A 19707-nucleotide genomic window follows, 5' to 3' on the forward strand; every position below is an offset into this window, starting at 1 on the left:
TTGGCAACTTGTGTTTGAAAAAGGTCGTAATTGACCGAAACATCACACTGTCACTTTGAGTTGCCTGCAGAGAAAAACCAACAAAAAATAAAAATAATTTTGTCATTGCTATGTTAGAGATAATATAACCAGACCCGTTCATAACAGATGCAGGTGGCTGTATTATCGGCAACGGAAGCGTTTTTTGCTGATGCCTGCCGGATCAGTCAAAAACGCAAGTGTGAAAGTAGCTTAAGCCCTCTGCAGTCGGCCCTGGAGACCTAGAAAGGAGCAAAGGACTGTAAATTCAGTAATCTTGCTCTTAGGGCAGACTAGTGGTGCTCTAATCAAAACGTGTGCCATAGAGACACATATGGAAATGAGCTCTTAACAAGTTCTGCTCATTTGCATCTCTTTCTTCCCAGAATTCCAGGATCATGTATGGCCTATAAGTCTCCTCTCGCCGATTTAAGGCACTCTTTCGCCAAGGAGAGGTAGTACCCCCCAAATAGAGACACAGAGTATAATGTATTAGCATATAGGAGTAAGGAGTATGTCCTTCCTTAATGGGATTATAAAAAAAGTAATAAAAAATGTTAAATAAAAAAGCTAACAAGATAAAGAAGCGATTACTTTTCATAACATACATTTTATTGCACATAGTTTACATAAAAGCAAAAAAACAACACTTTAGGTGTAGTCACACACCTAAAATAACTCAACTGACTCATTTAACTAGATGTGAAATATGTACAGTATAAACAAAATAAAAAGAAAACTGAAAAATTGCTTTTTCTATATTTACAATGCAAATAAATGTATATATATATTTCAAAGCCATGAAGCTTATGAAGCCATGTCAATGAAAAAACAAAAAAGTTATAACTACTTAAAGGGCTTATCCAATAACAGCTCTCTTCCCCCCCCAACGTGCCGGGCCCCTCGGAGGGAATATACTTATCCCGCTCCCTACGCTGCTCCTGGTCCCCACACTGCTGCTGCTGCTTCTCCCTGTACACAGATGGCAGGCGGGGGTGGGGACAAGCCTCCCTAGTATCGCGAATAACGCTAAGGAGGCTTGTCCCCGTCCCCGCCTGCCATTGGCTGCTCTCCCTTCCCTCGACACCGGATGTTTTCATCTGTGTACAGGGAGAAGCAGCAGCACAGGGAGTGGGGTAAGTATTTTCCCTCTGAGGGGCCCGGCACATGGGGGAAGGGGGGCTGTTTATGATATTGGATAACCCCTTTAACCATAGAGAGGTAAAAACTGAAAAAACTGCTTGTCGTTAAGAGGTTAAAAAGTGGGACAATTTGGTGCATCTAGGGTTTCTATACTGTTTGTTACTGACAATAAGTATAGAGTCTGAGAAAAGAGTCTGTCCCTGCACCCACAGTCTTCATCCAGCCTGAGCTCCTGTGATAAATCTGGTGCAGGTCTGGACAGCCTAAGCTTAAAGGCGTTCTTCTTCCAAGAAACAGCACCACCCCTGTCCATGGCTTGTGTCTGGTATTACAGCTCAGCTCTATTTGAGTCAACGGGGTAAATCTGCAATACTGCACACAACCTGTGGACAGGGGTGGTGCTGTTTTTTTTTTTTTTTTTAAGAAATCAGTCATGTTTTTCTAATCATGGACAATACCCATTTAATTAATCTGGGACAGTGTGTCTTTCTTCTGCATTTCCCCTTTATAGAAAATGTGATGTAAAAATGCCAAGGGCACTATCTATCATGTTGCATTTTTTAAAAGAAGCAAGAAATACAAAAAAATACCTAATTACCAGAAAAAAGGCTAATGTTTCATATTTCCTATAGAACTTGTAGCAAAAAAAAACAAAAACACAGGTGCAAAAAATGCCATTAAAACTACAAAATTGCCAAAAAAAAATGCCAGGCAAGCACCCCCTAAGGGAACATGAGATAAAACACATTTTAAAGCTCCCCATCATGCACTCAACATGTAGAATTCCTGCTTGGTTGAATAGTACATATTCTTGGCACAGAAGACACTTTCAACCTATAGTATACGTTTAGTAGCATGCTAACGTAATTCTAGTTCTGCCTCTCTATGGATATATTAAGCTGCTTGTAATTTTAGCCTGTTCTGGAGATTGGAGTAGGTCCCGCACCTACCCGATATTGATGGCATATCCTAATAATACTCCAACAATGTCAGAGATGGATCTAACCCTAAAAGGGCTCATGCACATTTTGCGCGGGTTGGATGCGGACACTTTCACTTCAATGGGGCCCAAAAGATACGGACAGCACATAGTGTGCTATCTGCATCCGTACGTCCATTCTACGGCACTTGCAAAAAAATAAAATGTATCCTATTCTTGTCTGTTTTACGGACAAGGATAAGTCTGTTCTATAGAGAGCAGGACGTTCCATTCCACAAATGGAAAAACAGGCTACGTTTGTGTGCATGAGCCCTAAGGCTTAGTGATTGCCAATTACTGTAAAATTATACCCATGAGAGATAGAAGGTTATTTTGTTTCATGTTCAATGTTACCTATCCACAGCATAGGTGATAAATACATGATTGTTGGGTGTCCAACTGCTGGGACTCCTTCCAGTCACAAGATTGGTTGAATGAAGCAGTAGTGCAGACTGCTACCCACAGCACCCGGCTATCACCAGCATTCCCAAAGAAGTGAATGGAGGAGTGGTCGTACTTAAAGGGGTTATCCAATACTATAAACTTTCCCCCCCCCCCCCCAAATATGCCGGGCCCCTCACAGGGAATATACTTACCCCGCTCCCTGCCCGGCTCCTGGTCCCCGCACCACCATTGCTGCTTCTACCTGTGTGCTGATGAAAAAACATCCGGTGTGGGGGTGGGTGGAGCAGCCAATGGTGGACGGGGACGATCCTCCCTAGCATTGTGGGTGACGCTAGGGAGGCTCGTCCCTGTCCCCGCCTGCCATTGGCTACTCCCCCCACATCAGATGTTTTTATCCGCACATGGGGAGAAGCAGCAGCGGCGGTGCGGGGATCAGGGTAAGAATATTCATTGTGAGGGGCCTGGCATATGGAGGGGGGCAGTTTATAGTATTGGATAACCCCTTTAATGTCCATTCTCGTAATACTAATAAAGTTACTGCGAAAAGTATGATCCTCCTGGGCTAAAAATATTCCTTTTAAAAATGCTTGGAGCCGTAAATGTTAGTACAACCTCTGGGCACGACTGTTAAAGATCACAAATATGTTTATTGTTGATTGCAACCATGACCACTATCGGTTCATAACCACAACTGGCCAGTGTAAACTGTTAAATGTATTTTGACAACTAAATGAAATGCTGTAGTAAATGTTTTGTGAATAAAGTGCACAGAAAGTAATGTACTGTCGCTCTTTCAGGTGGCGTGGTGCTTCCACTGAATCGCTGCAGTCTGGATGGTTACACAAACCCGCAATACGGCTACTGTGGCACAGCTTCATGATGTCTTGATTTATGACCTGCACTTAAAATGAAAGGTTCTTTCAATCAGTTACAGAATTTTTCAGAATAAAAATTAATAAACTGATCAGACACTTTTCAGTCCCAGCCCCCAGAATGTTTATTAGTACCAGGCGGCTAAGAAGATGCCAGTCTCTGCAGGTTTTGGCAACTTGTTTTGTCATGTCCTTAATGTTAATGTGGGTTCAGCAGGACAATGTTGTTGTGAGCCACATAAAGTCCCTCTCGTACCGATACCTCATTAATAGCTATGGCTTTGTAAATGAAAGCCTGTCTGTCGTACGGGATAAATCCCACAGCTTCAATTACTTGATCAGCAACAAAGATAAATGCCGGAATGAAAATGTGCTCCTCCTACTCTTCATAAAGACATCGCCTGAGAACCGAAGAAGACGGGATGCCATCAGAAGGACCTGGGGTAATGAGGACTACATACGTTTTCAATACAATGCCAACATTAAAGTTATGTTTGCCGTTGGGGTAGAGAAAGATCCTGCAAAACGTAGTCTGCTCCAAAGGAAACTTGAAAGTGAAAACAAAGTCTATAATGACTTGGTACAGCAAGACTTCCTGGACACGTTCCATAATTTAACCTTGAAGTTCCTTTTGCAGTTTGGATGGATGAATGCATACTGTCCCAATGCAAAATTTCTAATGACTGCAGATGATGACATTTTTGTGCATACACCCAATCTGATTTCGTACTTGAAAGGGTTGGACCAAATTGGGGTACGGGACTTCTGGATTGGTAGAGTCCATCGTGGGTCTCCACCCGTTAGGAACAAAAATAGCAAGTATTATGTGTCTTATGAAATGTACCAGTGGGCCTCCTATCCTGATTATACCGCAGGGGCTGCCTATGTTGTTTCTCAGGACGTGGCAGCTAAAGTGTATGAAGCCTCTCAAACGTTAAATACCAGCATGTACATTGATGATGTTTTTATGGGAATTTGTGCCAATAAAATGGGAGTCGTGCCCCAATATCACCTATTCTTTGCAGGGGAAGGAAAGGCCCCTTATCACCAATGCATCTATAACCGGATGATGACTTCCCATGGACATCTAGATGATGTCCATTATCTGTGGAAGCAAGCCACAGACCCAAAAATAAAGGAGCTGACATCTGGTTTTTGGGGTGATGCTTACTGTAAAATAGTGAACATGATGCTTCTTTGCAGAATTCAATACAAAGATACATACCCATGTTCTGCAGCATGGTCCTAATACTTGAATAATGACATTTTGACTAAAATACTGTATTTTTACGGCCAATCTCACTATTGAACTTCAAGCTGTAACACAGTTTTGTATGTTTTGCGTTATCTTCTGTGTTACGATTCTGTGTCATATTCTTTATGTGGTCTTCATGCTGATTAAGTTAAAGCAGTAGTCCGGTAGTGAAAAGTTATCCTGTGTATAGGGGATAACTGTTAGATCGTTGGGGGTCTTACTGTGGGACCTCCACCAATCACAAGAACGGAGACCCTGGATCCCTCAGGCCCCCCAAAAAGAATGGAGTGGCAGGTCAAGAATGCACACTGCCACTCCATTCATGTCTAAGAGGGTCCCAGAGACAGCCAAGTAAAGCGCTTACCTATTTCCCGTAGAGCTGAATGGTGTGGTAGTGTGTATTCCTGACCTGCCGTTGTGCTCATTTTGGGGTTGTCTAGGATCTCTTTCTTATGATCGGTGGAGGTCCCAGCAGTTGGACCCATACCCATCTAAGATTTATCCCCTATTTTTTAGATAGGAAATACCTTGTCACTACCGGAATACCCCTTTAACTCGGACAGAGAGAAAACCTTTGAAAATTCATGTAATGTATGAAAGAAAAAAGGGGGGCACTGTACCAGACCACTTTTGAATTTTATCGGTGACTAGTAATGTAATGTTTTTATCCTTGGTTGACACTGAACAGCAAATGGTAATCTAGCCCAGGGATGCCCAACCTGCGGCCCTCCAGCTGTTGTAAAACTACAACTCCCACAATGCCATGCTAAAGACAGATAGCTGTAGGCTGTCCAGGCATGCTGGGAGTTATAGTTTTGCAACAGCTGGAGGGCCGCAGGTTGGGCATCCCTGATCTAGCCAATGAACTCTGTAATGGGTATGATTATTTAGTTGCCGATACCTTAAATGCATCCAACTAGATTGGAGGACTTTATTCAATTGCTAGCATGATTGCACAGATTGATCCGAAAATAAAAAATACTTCCTTCCAAAAACAGCAGCACACCTGTCCACAGGTTGTATGTGGTGTATTCACGGATATGGAGCGAAGCTTCCGGCAGGTGTGGTTGCATGCAGGAAAAGGCCCTTTAGCTAAAACATACCTCTAACACAGATCACCAGTATTCAAAAGTTGTGGATTTTGTTTGTTACTTTTTGTTACAAAAACTACAATAGAGTGGCTAAAATATACTGTGTATTACTGGAGACTATTACCATATTATTCCGTTTTCTGTTCCCTTGCTGACTTTCACATCCGTACTTGTGAATATTGTAAATAGCCTTGCTCTGTGAACGTGCTGTCCCTTTAGGTTCCTTTTCCTCGGACCACACATCAAAAGGTTAGGAGAGCGTCACTTTTGTGTCTCTTATAATTGGAACATTTTTTGTTATTCTCCAAACAGGTCATATCTAATGCGTAAGATCTCCTCCCTGGTGCCAAAACCACTGTACTCAAGCTAGGCTCTGTAGCTCCACACAACTTTCACCTGATGTGGTAGATCTTTTATTACGTGCTAGGACTTCACAGCAAGAGAACATAGTTCAGCATACCAAATGATGGGAAATTGATTTTAAAAAAAGCACACTATTCAACCATATGTTTGACATTTGCCATTTATCTTGAATCCTGTTCATGTTGCCATTGACTTTTATTTAACAAAACAATACGAACCATCTGGATCCAGTTATTTAGGCTAGGTTGACTGCTATTTTCTGACGGTGAAATGATGGACCTGGATACATCATAGTCACCGGTTTCTGTGGGGCATTGTTGGCTTCTTTCATGCCACGGACACTCCTGTTATTTTCATCTTTTTGTTCCCACAATAAAACCAAATAACAGAAGTATGAGTGCAGATGTGAACTGAGCCTCAACAGGTCAGAAAAAGGAGCCTGCAGCATTTGTGTGTCCTATTGCATCCTAGTTTTGCCCAATTTGGAAACTGAAGTGCGATGTGAACCTAGCCTAAAGGGATGGCAAAATGTGAAGTGAACCTAACCTAAAGAGATGATAAAATGCAACGTGAACCTTGCCCAAAGGGATGGCAAAATGTGATGCAAACTTAGCCTAGATGGATACTGAAACGCAATGGGAATCTGGCCTTTATTTACAAAGCTTTAGCTTTTACTTCACCGTTTGAAATTGCAACACACCCCCAGTTATTGGTCCCATCTAGCTTCTGGTACTGTGTGGTTGCAAATTAAATGTAATTAAAAGTAAATGCAAATACATACTTTATATTTTCACACCTTGTTAGCAAATGACAGTTCTTGATTTGATAGCCAAAGCAGTATATGGGGTATGAGTAATTGGTGAAGTTCTTTTGTGGTCTGCCTTCCGTAGTCTTTATCCACATGGCATAACAGTCATTTTCGCAGAACTTGTGCTGTATGTTGGCATTCAGCTTCCCTGCAGCTGCTTTCCACAGAGACAGACTCCATCTAATGCCTATGCAGAATGCTGCAAATGATGAAGTACGGTAGTGCTTCCAGAGGAGCACAAACATTTCCATATACCCCTGTGTGCAATCTGAGGTGCCCCAGGGCTCAGAGATTCCATAGGTTGAGGTATTGCAGCTTGTAAGAAGCCATAATATGGTCTTATATATGAGGCCTTAGAAATCCATACAGAAATAATTAACACGGTGTTGTTGTACTGGTTTTGTATTCTCTGACCCATCAGTCTCCAAACTAGCTTATAACGGGTTCTCCTGAGCGCATACGTCATTTCAAGGTATATGTATAGGTTTTTATCTATTCTTCAGAGGCTGAATCTTGCATAGATCTGTCTTCTTACAGTTTGTTGGGCAGTCACTGATAATGTTTAATACCATAAAATACTGCTCTGTATATGATGAGTTTTTTTGTTTTCTTATAGAGCTTTTTATATTTACAGTTGTAACCTGCTTATCACTGTGAGAGCAGCTTGAAATACAGCAGGTCTGTTCAAAAATACATTTATTTTTATATGGAAATTATTTATTCTTAAAGGTATGAAGGCAGTGTAAACTGGCCTGAACTTTCAGAAGTAGAACTCTTCTGCACCTTGTGGTCATTATCTCGGTGAGGGGGCCTTCGGCGTGCACTATGATCTGCCTAGGACCTCTCTTTGTATCCACATCTTCTGCTGTTGTTACCATGTTCATACTTTTGAGTACATTTTTTATTTTATTTTTATCCAAAACTAGATGCCTTCCAGCAATACTACTTTTTCCATTAGGCCCTGCTCCTGTTTTTGCAATAAGACTGCACCAAAATGTGAACACATTCAGGGTGCATGCTACAGTAGTGTGTTTCATGGGGGAGATCTAGAAGGCAAACAGTGAGTTACCACAACTGTGGCAACTCTCAGCCGTGTGACACACTACCACTACATCAGCAGGCAACCTTAGGCCAGTTTCACACGAGCAGGATCAGTCTGAGAAACACGCTCTGTGTGCAGCCTGAGAAGCACTGCTCCTCTCCAATGATGATTTATGATACTGTTAGTTCTTGCCTGCCCACAGGTCTACTGTACAGTACTCATAGCATTATGTAAGCACAGTTCAGGAGGCCTGAGGTCAGGCAAGAACTCACAGCATCATAAATCACTCTGAGCTCTGGTCAGAGGAGCAGTGTTCGGTCCAGGAAATGTAGCCATCACACAGAGCGTGCTTCCCAGACTGAACATGCTCGTGTCAAACTTGTCTTACTCTCCCAGCATCAACTTTGTGGTGTTGTGTAAAAAAGATACATGGATAGCTAGGAGCCCTTGTTGTCCTTCCCTGTAACTTAACGACATGGTGCTCAAATGTTGCTGCTCTTGAAGAGCACACAGTGATTTGCATGAAATAATATGGTGTAACGTGATGACCTACACTGTATACTCTAGAGGGTTATTTCCAGTTATGGGTAACATACATCTTTGCTCTCTACGTTATGTGTATATACAGTAAGACCAGTGTCCTAGCTTACATGTGATTTAGTTATTTCATTTTTTGTTTACTATTGATTTTTGTATGTTTATTTATGAATGCTTTCACTGTATTTAAGAATTAACTTTTGTTTTGTTTTTTGTAAAAAAAAAAAATCTTTCTAACCGTTTTCAATAAATGATCTGACTGGAAAACTGGCCTTGTAGTATTCAATATCAACAGATAAAGCAAAGCAGCAAAACGACGACTGCCTTTATTTTCAAGCTGCTGTCCAGGACTGGCTATCTCTTAGTATTCAGAAACCACCTCAGTCTCTGAATGTTTAAAGGGATTGTCTCACTTCAGCAAATAGCATTTATTATGTAGAGATAGTTAATACAAGGCGCTTACTAATGTATTGTGATTATCCATATTGCTTCCTTTGCTGGATTGATTCATTTTTCCATCACATTATACACTGCTCGTGTCCATGGTTACGGCCATTCTGCAGTCCATCAGTGGTGGTATTGCTTGCACACTATAGGAAAAAGAGCTGGCCTCTCTGGTGGCTGGGACCGAACATAGGCTAATGCTTTTTCCTACAGTGTTCAAGCACGGCCACCACTGATGGATTTTAGGGTGGTTGTAACCGTGGAAACGAGCAGTGTATAATGTGATAGAAAAATGAATCCAGCCAGCAAAGGAAGCAACATGGACAATCACAATACATTAGTAAGTGCCTCGTATTAACTTTCTCTACATGATGAATGCAACCCCTTGTCACACTGACAATATACAATAGTTAAATACATCACTGCCTATTATTTTGGCTTAATGATTATGGATACAAGGGGGGAGATTTATTATCTCCGTACGGCATTTTCCTTTCAAAAACGTTTTAAACACCAGGGCGACTAAATTTTCTTGCAATTGGCGTTTGTCTGCCGCCTCTGCCACTTTCTGAAAAGGGGGAACAGCCAGTGGACCTGGCACATTTATCTTCTCTTACGCTACTTTTCTGATGTAACTGAAGACTGAAATCTATGGAAGCTCGTAGCTTTCAGTTTAGGCTCATGGGTTGGATTCACCTAATTTATGACCAGGCCTACACTTCACCATAAATTAAGTGCATCCTCCAGCAGCACAGAGAATGGCAAGACCAGCATACCACACTCTGGTCTTGATGAAAGTCCTCAAAAATGTTTATTCAAGAGAAATCACCTTAATTTCAACTTCAATATGTATTAAATTCCCAAGATACAGTATATAAGTAATGCATTATAGTCAGGTAGGCAATCAAAACATAAGTGACACTGGACAAATGCTCCAAGCCAGGGTTGACAACTACTTTTTTCTTTTTCCTCACGGACAATAAAGCAAAAAATGTTAAGATTTACTGGGGCACCATAACTGAATGATAAAGATAAGTAATATACATCTACTGTCAAAAAATTAAAATGAATAACCTGCAAAATCTACTCCAACCTTAACGCTTTCTACACCAGAGGTTTTAGCATTTTCATCTTTGCGTTCCCCGCCTTCCCAGAGCCATAACTTTTATTTTTCCATTCATATAGCTGTATGAGGGCTTGTTTTTTGCGGGACAAGTTGTGCTTTCCAACGCCACTATTTAATATTGCATATGATGTAGTGGGAAGCTGGAATTTTTTTTTATTTACAATGTTTGATGTGCGATAAAACTGACTGGTTACTTTCATTCTACAGGTCAGTACAAATCGGTTTTACTTTCTCATTTCCATATTCTGACCCCTATAACTTTTTTGTAATTATGTGTACGGAGCGTTCATGTTTTGCGGGGCGATCTGTACATTTCATTGATACCATTCTTGGATGTGAACAACTTTTTGATGAAGCGACCAAAAACGTCAAATCTGCTATTTTGACGTTTTGTTTATTTTTGTTTGCCATATGGGTAAATTTTTTTTTATAGTATGGGCATTTTAACATGTGGCGATACCCATGATGTGTATTTAAAAAAAAAAAAGTTTTTGTATTTTTATTTTGGTAATCGGGGGTGATTTGAATATATATATATATATATATATATATATATATATAATATATATTACACACACACACACACACAGTGGATATAAAAAGTCTACACACTCCTGTTAAAATGTCAGGTTTCTGTGATGTAAAAAAAAATGACAAAGATAAATAATTTCAGAACTTTAATGTGACCTATAAACTGTAGAACTCGATTGAAAAACAAACTAAATCCTTTTAGTTGGAGGGAAGGAAACAAAAAAAATAATAATAATAATGTGGTTGCATTAGTGTGTGCACACCCTCTTATACCTGGGGTGTAGCTGTGCTCAGAATTAAGCAATCACATTCAAAATCATGTTAAATAGGAGTCAGCATACACCTGCCCTCATTTAAAGTGCCTCTGATTAACCCCAAATAAAGTTCAGCTTCTCTAGTTGGTCTTTCCTGAAATTTTCTTAGTCACATCCCACAGCAAAAGCCATGGTCCACAGAGAGCTTCCAAAGCATCAGAGGGATCTCATTGTTAAAAGGTATCAGTCAGGAGACGGGTACAAAAAAATTTCCAAGGCATTAGATATACCATGGAACACAGTGAAGACAGTCATCATCAAGTGGAGAAAATATGGCACAACAGTGACAAGAACTGGACGTCCCTCCAAAATTGATGAAAAGACGAGAAGAAAACTGGTCTGGGAGGCTACCAAGAGGCTTACAGCAACATTAACCCCTTCCCGACTGCAATCTGTATATATACGTGATAGCTGCACATGCCCCGTGCAGCTATCACGTCTATAAACGTCAAGACAGTTCTTTAATCAAAGCGCTTGGATTAAAGCTTCTGCCCCTGCCCTGCTGCTGTCACGGAGAGCATACAGTTCAGTAATGCCGGCAAGGGACCAATCAGAGTGGCCCCCTGCCGACAATCGATCCGATTGGTTAGTCTGTGCAGACTAACCAATCGGATCGCGGCAGTGAAAAAATGCCGGTTTCAGGCTCTGATCTGCGCTCTGCATATCAGAGCCTGAAAGCAGGTAGTGTTCCTCATGCCACCTGATCTGTGCCCCTCCAAGCCCTTGGTGCCCCTCTGTGCCCCCCGATCTGTGCCCCTCTCCTGCCTCCTGCGCTCATCTCCTGCCCTGATGCGGTCCGCCCCATACATTAGTCCCGCCGGCTGCCCCAGCCTCCCTCAATGGCATTCTGGCAGCCGAATCACCCCCCCCCCCCCCCCCCCCCCCCTTTCCAGCGCTGCCCCCGATCCCCCTGCTGTGTGTGATGGCGGCGGCTCCATTCCTGAGCCGCCGCCATCAGCAGAGAGTGTCAGCCCTATGCTGACACTCTGCTGTAACCTGTAACCCCATAGATGCCGCGGTAGCGGCATCCATGGGGTTAATAGAGGGAGGGGGCTCCCTCTCTCCACCATCGGGGCTGCTGTGCTGCGATGGCAACCGGACGCTTTCCAAAAGCATCCGCTGTTGCCACCTACAGGGCATCTGATTGTATTATACTTTGCAATGCAAGAGCATTGCAAAGTATAGTACAGCCATCAGCCCCACTGGATCTTCAAGATCCAAGAGGGACTTGATAAAGAAAAAATGTGAAAATAATAAAAGTACAAATAAATAAATAAAAATGTAAAATTAAAAAAATAAATTGCCTTTTCCTATTAAAAAAAAAAAACAACACATATTAACCACCTCCGGACCGCTGTACGCAGATTCGCGTTCCGGAGGTGGCAGCGCTGCGCACAATCACGCATATACGCGTCATCTCGCGAGACGCGAGATTTCGCTCAAAGCCGGCCAGCGCATGCGCATCGCGGGCCGGCAAAATTAAAAGAACAAGTTCGTCACCAGCCTGCCAGCAACGATCATTGGCTGGCAGGCTGGCGATTTTCAAAAAATCCAATCACAAGTCATATAACAGATCATATTAGTAAATATGATCTGTTATATGGCTTGTCTGCTCCTGTGCTGGTCCTTTTCGTCGGTTGGATCCAGCACAGGAGCAGACTGAACTGTGAGTACACCAAACACTACACCTTAGCCCCAGATCACCCCCCTGCACCCCAATTAACCCTTTGATCACCCCTTTGATCGCCCCTGTCAATCACTAGTGAAAGGAAAAAAAGTGATCAGTGTAAACTGTCACTTTTTTTTTTTCACTGGTATTGACTGTTAGGTTTTAGGGATAGTTTAGGCCCCTTGGTTAGGTAGTTAGCGTCAGTTAGCGCCCACCCCACCGCACCGCAGTCACTTTTATTCGCTGATTAGCGTATCGCTAATCAGCATTTGTACTTTTATAGTATCTGTAAGTGATCAAAACTGATCACGGTCAGATCTATAATAGTATTAGGGCTCATTCAGACGGCCGTATGCTGTCCGCAAAAATACTGAATGCTATCCGTTTTTTTGCGGATCCGCAAAAAAACGGATCTGCAAAAAAACGGATAGCATTCAGTATTTTTGCGGACCCATAGTCTTCAATGGGGCCATGTCCTGATTTTCACGGACAAGTATAGGACATGTTTCATTTTTTTTGCGGATCCGCAAAAAAACGGATAGCATTCAGTATTTTTGCGGACAGCATACGGCCGTCTGAATGAGCCCTTAGTGTCACCTTAGCTCGCCCTCCACCCAAAACGCAGTGTTTGCCCGATCAGGCCTGATCGGTCGCCCACACGTGCGTTCACCCACGCCCGCCCCACCGCAGTGACAAAAAATATATTTTTTTTTGATCACTGCACATTCATTTTACACGCACTGCGGCGATAAAAAAAATCAGTTTTGATATTTTTTATCAACCGCAGCGGCCTCTGGTACTTCACTAGCCTCCCCTTTGTAAGACAGGTTTGCTTTTTTTCTTGGGTAGTCTCAGGGAATACCCCTAAATTTAGTAGTCCAAAATGTCAAACAGGGGGTATTCTTCTGAAGAGGCCTACAGGATTCTGACCCAGTCGGATGAGGAGTGGGAACCCTCATCTGACGAATCTAGCGGGTCAGAATATGAACCTGTGGAAAGCAGTGGCTCTCTGACCCAAAGTTCGGACGAGGAGGTTGAGGTCCCTGGCAGCACCAGGCGTACCCGGCCCCGTGTCGCTAGACTACAGGTTACGCAGGATCCGCTTCAAGAGCAGCAGAGTGGGGCTGTCGCTGCCGGATCACGTGGTGAGGCATACACCAGCAGCGCAGCCCTCCCTGGACCTAGTACCAGCACTGCCGTACAACATGGTGACGTGGCGAGCACCAGAAGGGCAGTTGAAGCTGGTACGGTGGCACGTGCAGTAGTTACCCCGTCGCAGCCACCGCACAGACAGGCCCGTAGAGCCCCTAGAATCCCTGAGGTGCTGGCAAACCCTGATTGGCAGTCACCAACTTCAGCCGCACCTGTAGTTCCCCCTTTCACCGCCCAGTCTGGAGTTCGGGTTGAGACGGCTCAAATCGGTTCGGCCCTGGGATTTTTTGAGCTGTTCTTGACTGCGGAGCTCTTGGACTTAGTCGTGGCAGAGACAAACCGGTATGCCACACAATTTATATCCGCCAACCCGGGAAGCTTTTATGCCCAGCCTTTCCGGTGGAAACCAGTCCAAGTTTCCGAACTTAAATTTTTTTTGGGCCTTCTCCTCAACATGGGTCTAACTAAAAAGCATGAATTGCGGTCATATTGGTCCACGCACCCGATTCATCACATGCCCATGTTCTCTGCTGCTATGTCCAGGGCACGATTTGAGGCCATCCTCCGTTTCCTGCATTTTAGCGACAACACCACCTCCCGTCCCAGAGGCCACCCAGCTTTTGACCGGCTCCACAAAATTCGGCCCCTCATAGACCATTTCAACCAGAAATTTGCAGATTTGTATACCCCCGAGCAAAACATCTGCGTAGACGAGTCCCTAATACATTTTACCGGGCGCCTTGGCTTCAAACAATACATCCCAAGCAAGCGTCCCCGGTATGGGGTCAAATTGTATAAGCTCTGTGAAAGGGCCACAGGCTATACCCACAAATTTCGGATCTATGAGGGAAAAGATCAGACCCTGGAGCCGGTCGGTTGCCCTGACTACCTGGGGAGCAGTGGGAAGACAGTCTGGGACTTGGTGTCACCCTTATTCGGCAAGGGGTACCATCTTTATGTGGACAATTTTTACACAAGTGTGGCCCTCTTTAGGCATTTGTTTCTAGAACGGATTTGCGCCTGTGGCACCGCGCGAACTAGTCGCGTGGGCTTCCCCCAACGGCTTGTAACCACCCGTCTTGCAAGGGGGGAGAGGGCTGCCTTGTGTAACGAAGAACTGCTCGCGGTGAAATGGAGAGACAAGCGTGACGTTTACATGCTCTCCTCCATTCACGCAGACACGACAATCCAAATTGAGCGAGCAACCCGTGTCATTGAAAAGCCCCTCTGTGTCCACGACTATAATGCGCTCATGGGAGGGGTGGACTTCAATGACCAGATGTTGTCTCCGTATTTAGTTTCCCGCAGAACCAGACGCTGGTATAAGAAGGTGTCTGTATATTTAATTCAATTGGCGCTGTACAATAGTTTTGTTCTCTACAGTAAGGCTGGTAGAACACGATCCTTCCTCAAATTCCAGGAAGAGATCATCGAGAACCTCCTTTACCCAGGAGGTTCCGTGGCCCCATCCACCAGTGTAGTTAGCCGTCTACATGAGCGACATTTCCCCAGTGTCGTTCCTGGTACCTCAACCCAACCGTCACCCCGAAAAAGATGTCGTGTCTGTAGCAGGAGTGGAATAAGGCGTGACACCCGCTATTTCTGTCCTGACTGTCCTGACCACCCTGCCCTATGCTTTGGTCAGTGTTTCCGGAAGTACAACACACAGGTGCACCTAGCATAGGGATTGCATCTCACAGGACAGGCACACAGGGCTATTAGGGCCCTTTTACTCACAGCTGCTGCAAACCTCTCCTTTCACCTGGGATAAAGTGCATAACGTACTTCGCCACATCTTTGGGCGATTTGCGCTTTGCACATTGTCCCATGGGGAAGGAGAGGTTTGTTCTATAAAGGTAAAAAAAACTAAACAAAAAAAAAATTACTGGTAAGTAAAAAAGTTAAACGTTCAGTTAAAAAAGTTAAAAAAAAAGTTTCTATGTTCTGTTCAACAGTTAATAAATTTATTGCGTTGCGGCCTGGTTTTTTCTTTTTTGTTTTGTTTTTTTTACCTTTCAGGTGGACCAACCGATCGACTAGCTGCAGCACTGATGTGCATTCTGACAGAAGCATTGCGCTGCTGTCAGATTACACGCAAGTCGGTGTATGCGGCGCTGCAAGACGAGATTTCTCCTCTGCAGTAAAAGATACGTTTGCCGAGGCATATGAGCTGAGGAGGTGGCGGTGTTCATATACTTTGGCAAACACTTTGTATATATATATAAAAAAAAAAAAAAATCCCGGCAATGATTTATTCATCCACATCGATTGATGTGAATGGAGAAATCAGGTTTGCCAGGGCATACGAGCTAAGTGGGTATGGATGTTGGGCGGAGCTCCTATGTCCTGGCAGACGCCTTTCCCCTCCTTTTTTTTTTTTGGCAGAGATTTTTTCATCCACATTGATCGATGCGAATGAAGAAATCTGTGCCGTTCATTTTTTTCTTTCAGCCCAGAGGCTGAACGGAAAAAAAAAAATCTCATTACCCGTATGCTCAATATAAGGAGAATAGCAGAAACTCCTAATGCTGGGCATACATGTAATGATTGTGGAGACCCTCAAATGCCAGGGCAGTACAAACACCCCACAAATAACACCATTTTGGAAAGAAGACACCCCAAGGTATTCGCTGAGGGGCATATTGAGTCCATGAAAGATTGAAATTTTTGTCCCAAGTTAGCGGAAAGGGAGACTTTGTGAGAACAAAATCAAAAAAATCAATTTCCGCTAACTTGTGCCAAAAATTTTTTTTTTATATGAACTCGCCATGCCCCTCATTGAATACCTTGGGGTGTCTTATTTCCAAAATGGGGTCACATGTAGGGTATTTATACTGCCCTGGCATTTTAGGGGCCCCAAAGCGTGAGAAGAAGTCTGGTATCCAAATGTCTAAAAATGCCCTCCTAAAAGGAATTTGGGCACCTTTGCCCACCTAGGCTGCAAAAAAGTGTCACACATCTGGTATCTCTGTATTCAGGAGAAGTTGAGGAATGTGTTTTGGGGTGTCTTTTTACATATACCCATGCTGGGTGAGATAAATATCTTGGTCAAATGCCAACTTTGTATAAAAAAAATGGGAAAAGTTGTCTTTTGCCAAGATATTTCTCTCACCCAGCATGGGTATATGTAAAATGACACCACAAAACACATTCCCCACCTTCTCCTGAGTACGGAGATACCAGATGTGTGACACTTTTTTGCAGCCTAGGTGGGCAAAGGGGCCCACATTCCAAAGAGCACCTTTCGGATTTCACAGGTCATTTACCTACTTACCAGACATTAGGGCCCCTGGAAAATGCCAGGGCAGTATAACTACCCCACAAGTGACCCCATTTTGGAAAGAAGACACCCCAAGGTATTCCGTGAGGGGCATGGCAAGTTCCTAGAATTTTTTATTTTTTGTCACAAGTTAGTGGAAAATGATGAATTTTTTTTCTTTTTTTTTTCATACAAAGTCTCATATTCCACTAACTTGTGACAAAAAATAAAAACTTCCATGAACTCACTATGCCCATCAGCGAATACCTTGGGGTCTCTTCTTTCCAAAATGGGGTCACTTGTGGGGTAGTTATACTGCCCTGGCATTCTAGGGGCCCAAATGTGTGGTAAGGAGTTTGAAATCAAATTCTGTAAAAAATGACCTGTGAAATCCTAAAGGTGCTCTTTGGAATATGGGCCCCTTTGCCCACCTAGGCTGCAAAAAAGTGTCACACATCTGGTATCTCCGTACTCAGGAGAAGGTGGGGAATGTGTTTTGGGGTGTCATTTTACATATACCCATGCTGGGTGAGAGAAATATCTTGGCAAAAGACAACTTTTCCCATTTTTTTATACAAAGTTGGCATTTGACCAAGATATTTATCTCACCCAGCATGGGTATATGTAAAAAGACACCCCAAAACACATTCCTCAACTTCTCCTGAATACAGAGATACCAGATGTGTGACACTTTTTTGCAGCCTAGGTGGGCAAAGGGGCCCATATTCCAAAGAGCACCTTTCAGATTTCACAGGTCATTTTTTACAGAATTTGATTTCAAACTCCTTACCACACATTTGGGCCCCTAGAATGCCAGGGCAGTATAACTACCCCACAAGTGACCCCATTTTGGAAAGAAGAGACCCCAAGGTATTTCGTGATGGGCATAGTGAGTTCATGGAAGTTTTTATTTTTTGTCACAAGTTAGTGGAATATGAGACTTTGTAAGAAAAAAATTAAAAAATCATCATTTTCCGCTAACTTGTGACAAAAAATAAAAAGTTCTATGAACTCACTATGCCCATCAGCGAATACCTTAGGGTGTGTACTTTCCGAAATGGGGTCATTTGTGGGGTGTTTGTACTGTCTGGGCATTGTAGAACCTCAGGAAACATGACAGGTGCTCAGAAAGTCAGAGCTGCTTCAAAAAGCGGAAATTCACATTTTTGTACCATAGTTTGTAAACGCTATAACTTTTACCCAAACCATTTTTTTTATCAAAGACATGTAGAACAATAAATTTAGAGCAAAATTTCTATATGGATCTCGTTTTTTTTTGCAAAATTTTACAACTGAAAGTGAAAAATGTCATTTATTTGCAAAAAAATCGTTACATTTCGATTAATAACAAAAAAAGTAAAAATGTCAGCAGCAATGAAATACCACCAAATGAAAGCTCTATTAGTGAGAAGAAAAGGAGGTAAAATTCATTTGGGTGGTAAGTTGCATGACCGAGCAATAAATGGTGAAAGTAGTGTAGGTCAGAAGTGTAAAAAGTGGCCTGGTCTTTCAGGGTGTTTAAGCACTGGGGGCTGAGGTGGTTAAGTATCACCGCGACTGTAACGACCGTCTCTATAAATATATCACATGATAGACCCCGTCCGATAAACACCATAAAAAATAAAAAATAAAAACTGTGTAACTATGGAGACACTTAAACATAATTTTTTTGGTTTCAGAAATGCTATTATTGTGTAAAACTTAAATAAATAAAAAAAAGTATACATATTAGGTATTACCACGTCCGTAACGATCCGTAAACGCTGTGAAAATAAATAAATAAAAACTGTTCCAAAACAGCCAATTTTTTGGTCACTTTGCCCCATAAAGTGTAATAATGAATGATCAAAAAATCCTATGTACCCAAAAATGGTACCAATAAAAACCTCAACTCTTTCAGCAAAAAACGAGCCCCTGCACAAGACTATCGGCAGAAAAATTAAAAACCTATGGCGTTCAGAAAATGGACACACAAAAACATAATTTCTTTTTCAAAAATACTTCATTATGTAAAACTGAAACAAACCAACAAAGAAAGTAGACATATTTGATATCATTGCGTCCGTAACAACCTGCTCTATAAAAATAGCACATGATCTACCCTGTCAGATGAATTTTGTAAAAAAAATTAAAAATAAACTGTGCCAAAACAGCCATTTTTCAGTTACCTTGCCTCACAAAAAACTTAATATAGAGCAATTAAAAATCATATGTACCCCAAAATAGTACTAATAAAACTGGCACCTTATCCCCTAGTTTCCAAAATAGGGTCACTTTTTGGGAGTTTCTACTGTAAGGGTGCATCAGGGGGGCTTTAAATGGGCCAAGGCATCTAAAACCAGTCCAGCAAAATCTGCCTTCCAAAAACCATACGGCGTTCCTTTCCTTCTGTGCCCTGCCGTGCGCACTTACATCAGTTTATGACCACATGTGGGGTGTTTCTGTAAACCGCAGAATCAGGGTAATAAATATTGAGTTTTGTTTGGCTGTTAACCCTCAATGTGTTAAAGAAAAAAATTTAATAAAATGGAAAATCTGCCAAAAAAGTGAAATTTAGAAATGTCATCTCCATTTTCCTTTAATTCTTGTGGAACACCTAAAGAGTTAACAAAGTTTGTAAAATCTGTTTTGAGTTACTTGAGGGGTGTAGTTTCTACAATGGGGTCATTTATGGGGGGTTTCCACTTTGTAAGCCTCAC

General features: G+C 42.5%; 2 protein-coding genes across 2 annotated transcripts in view; one reads left to right on the top strand and one right to left on the bottom strand.

Annotated features, from left to right (window-relative positions):
• The window catches only part of MCF2L2 (MCF.2 cell line derived transforming sequence-like 2), a 554965-nt gene that overhangs the window by 281737 nt on the left and 253521 nt on the right, over positions 1-19707 (bottom strand).
• Positions 3415-4944, top strand: B3GNT5 (UDP-GlcNAc:betaGal beta-1,3-N-acetylglucosaminyltransferase 5). The gene has a single exon (XM_040428300.1). The coding sequence runs from the start codon at positions 3539-3541 to the stop codon at positions 4664-4666; it is 1128 nt and encodes a 375-aa protein (XP_040284234.1). The 5' UTR covers positions 3415-3538; the 3' UTR covers positions 4667-4944.

The sequence above is a fragment of the Bufo bufo genome, chromosome 4, assembly GCF_905171765.1.
Source record: "Bufo bufo chromosome 4, aBufBuf1.1, whole genome shotgun sequence".
In the NCBI taxonomy this organism is placed as follows: Eukaryota; Metazoa; Chordata; class Amphibia; order Anura; family Bufonidae; genus Bufo; species Bufo bufo.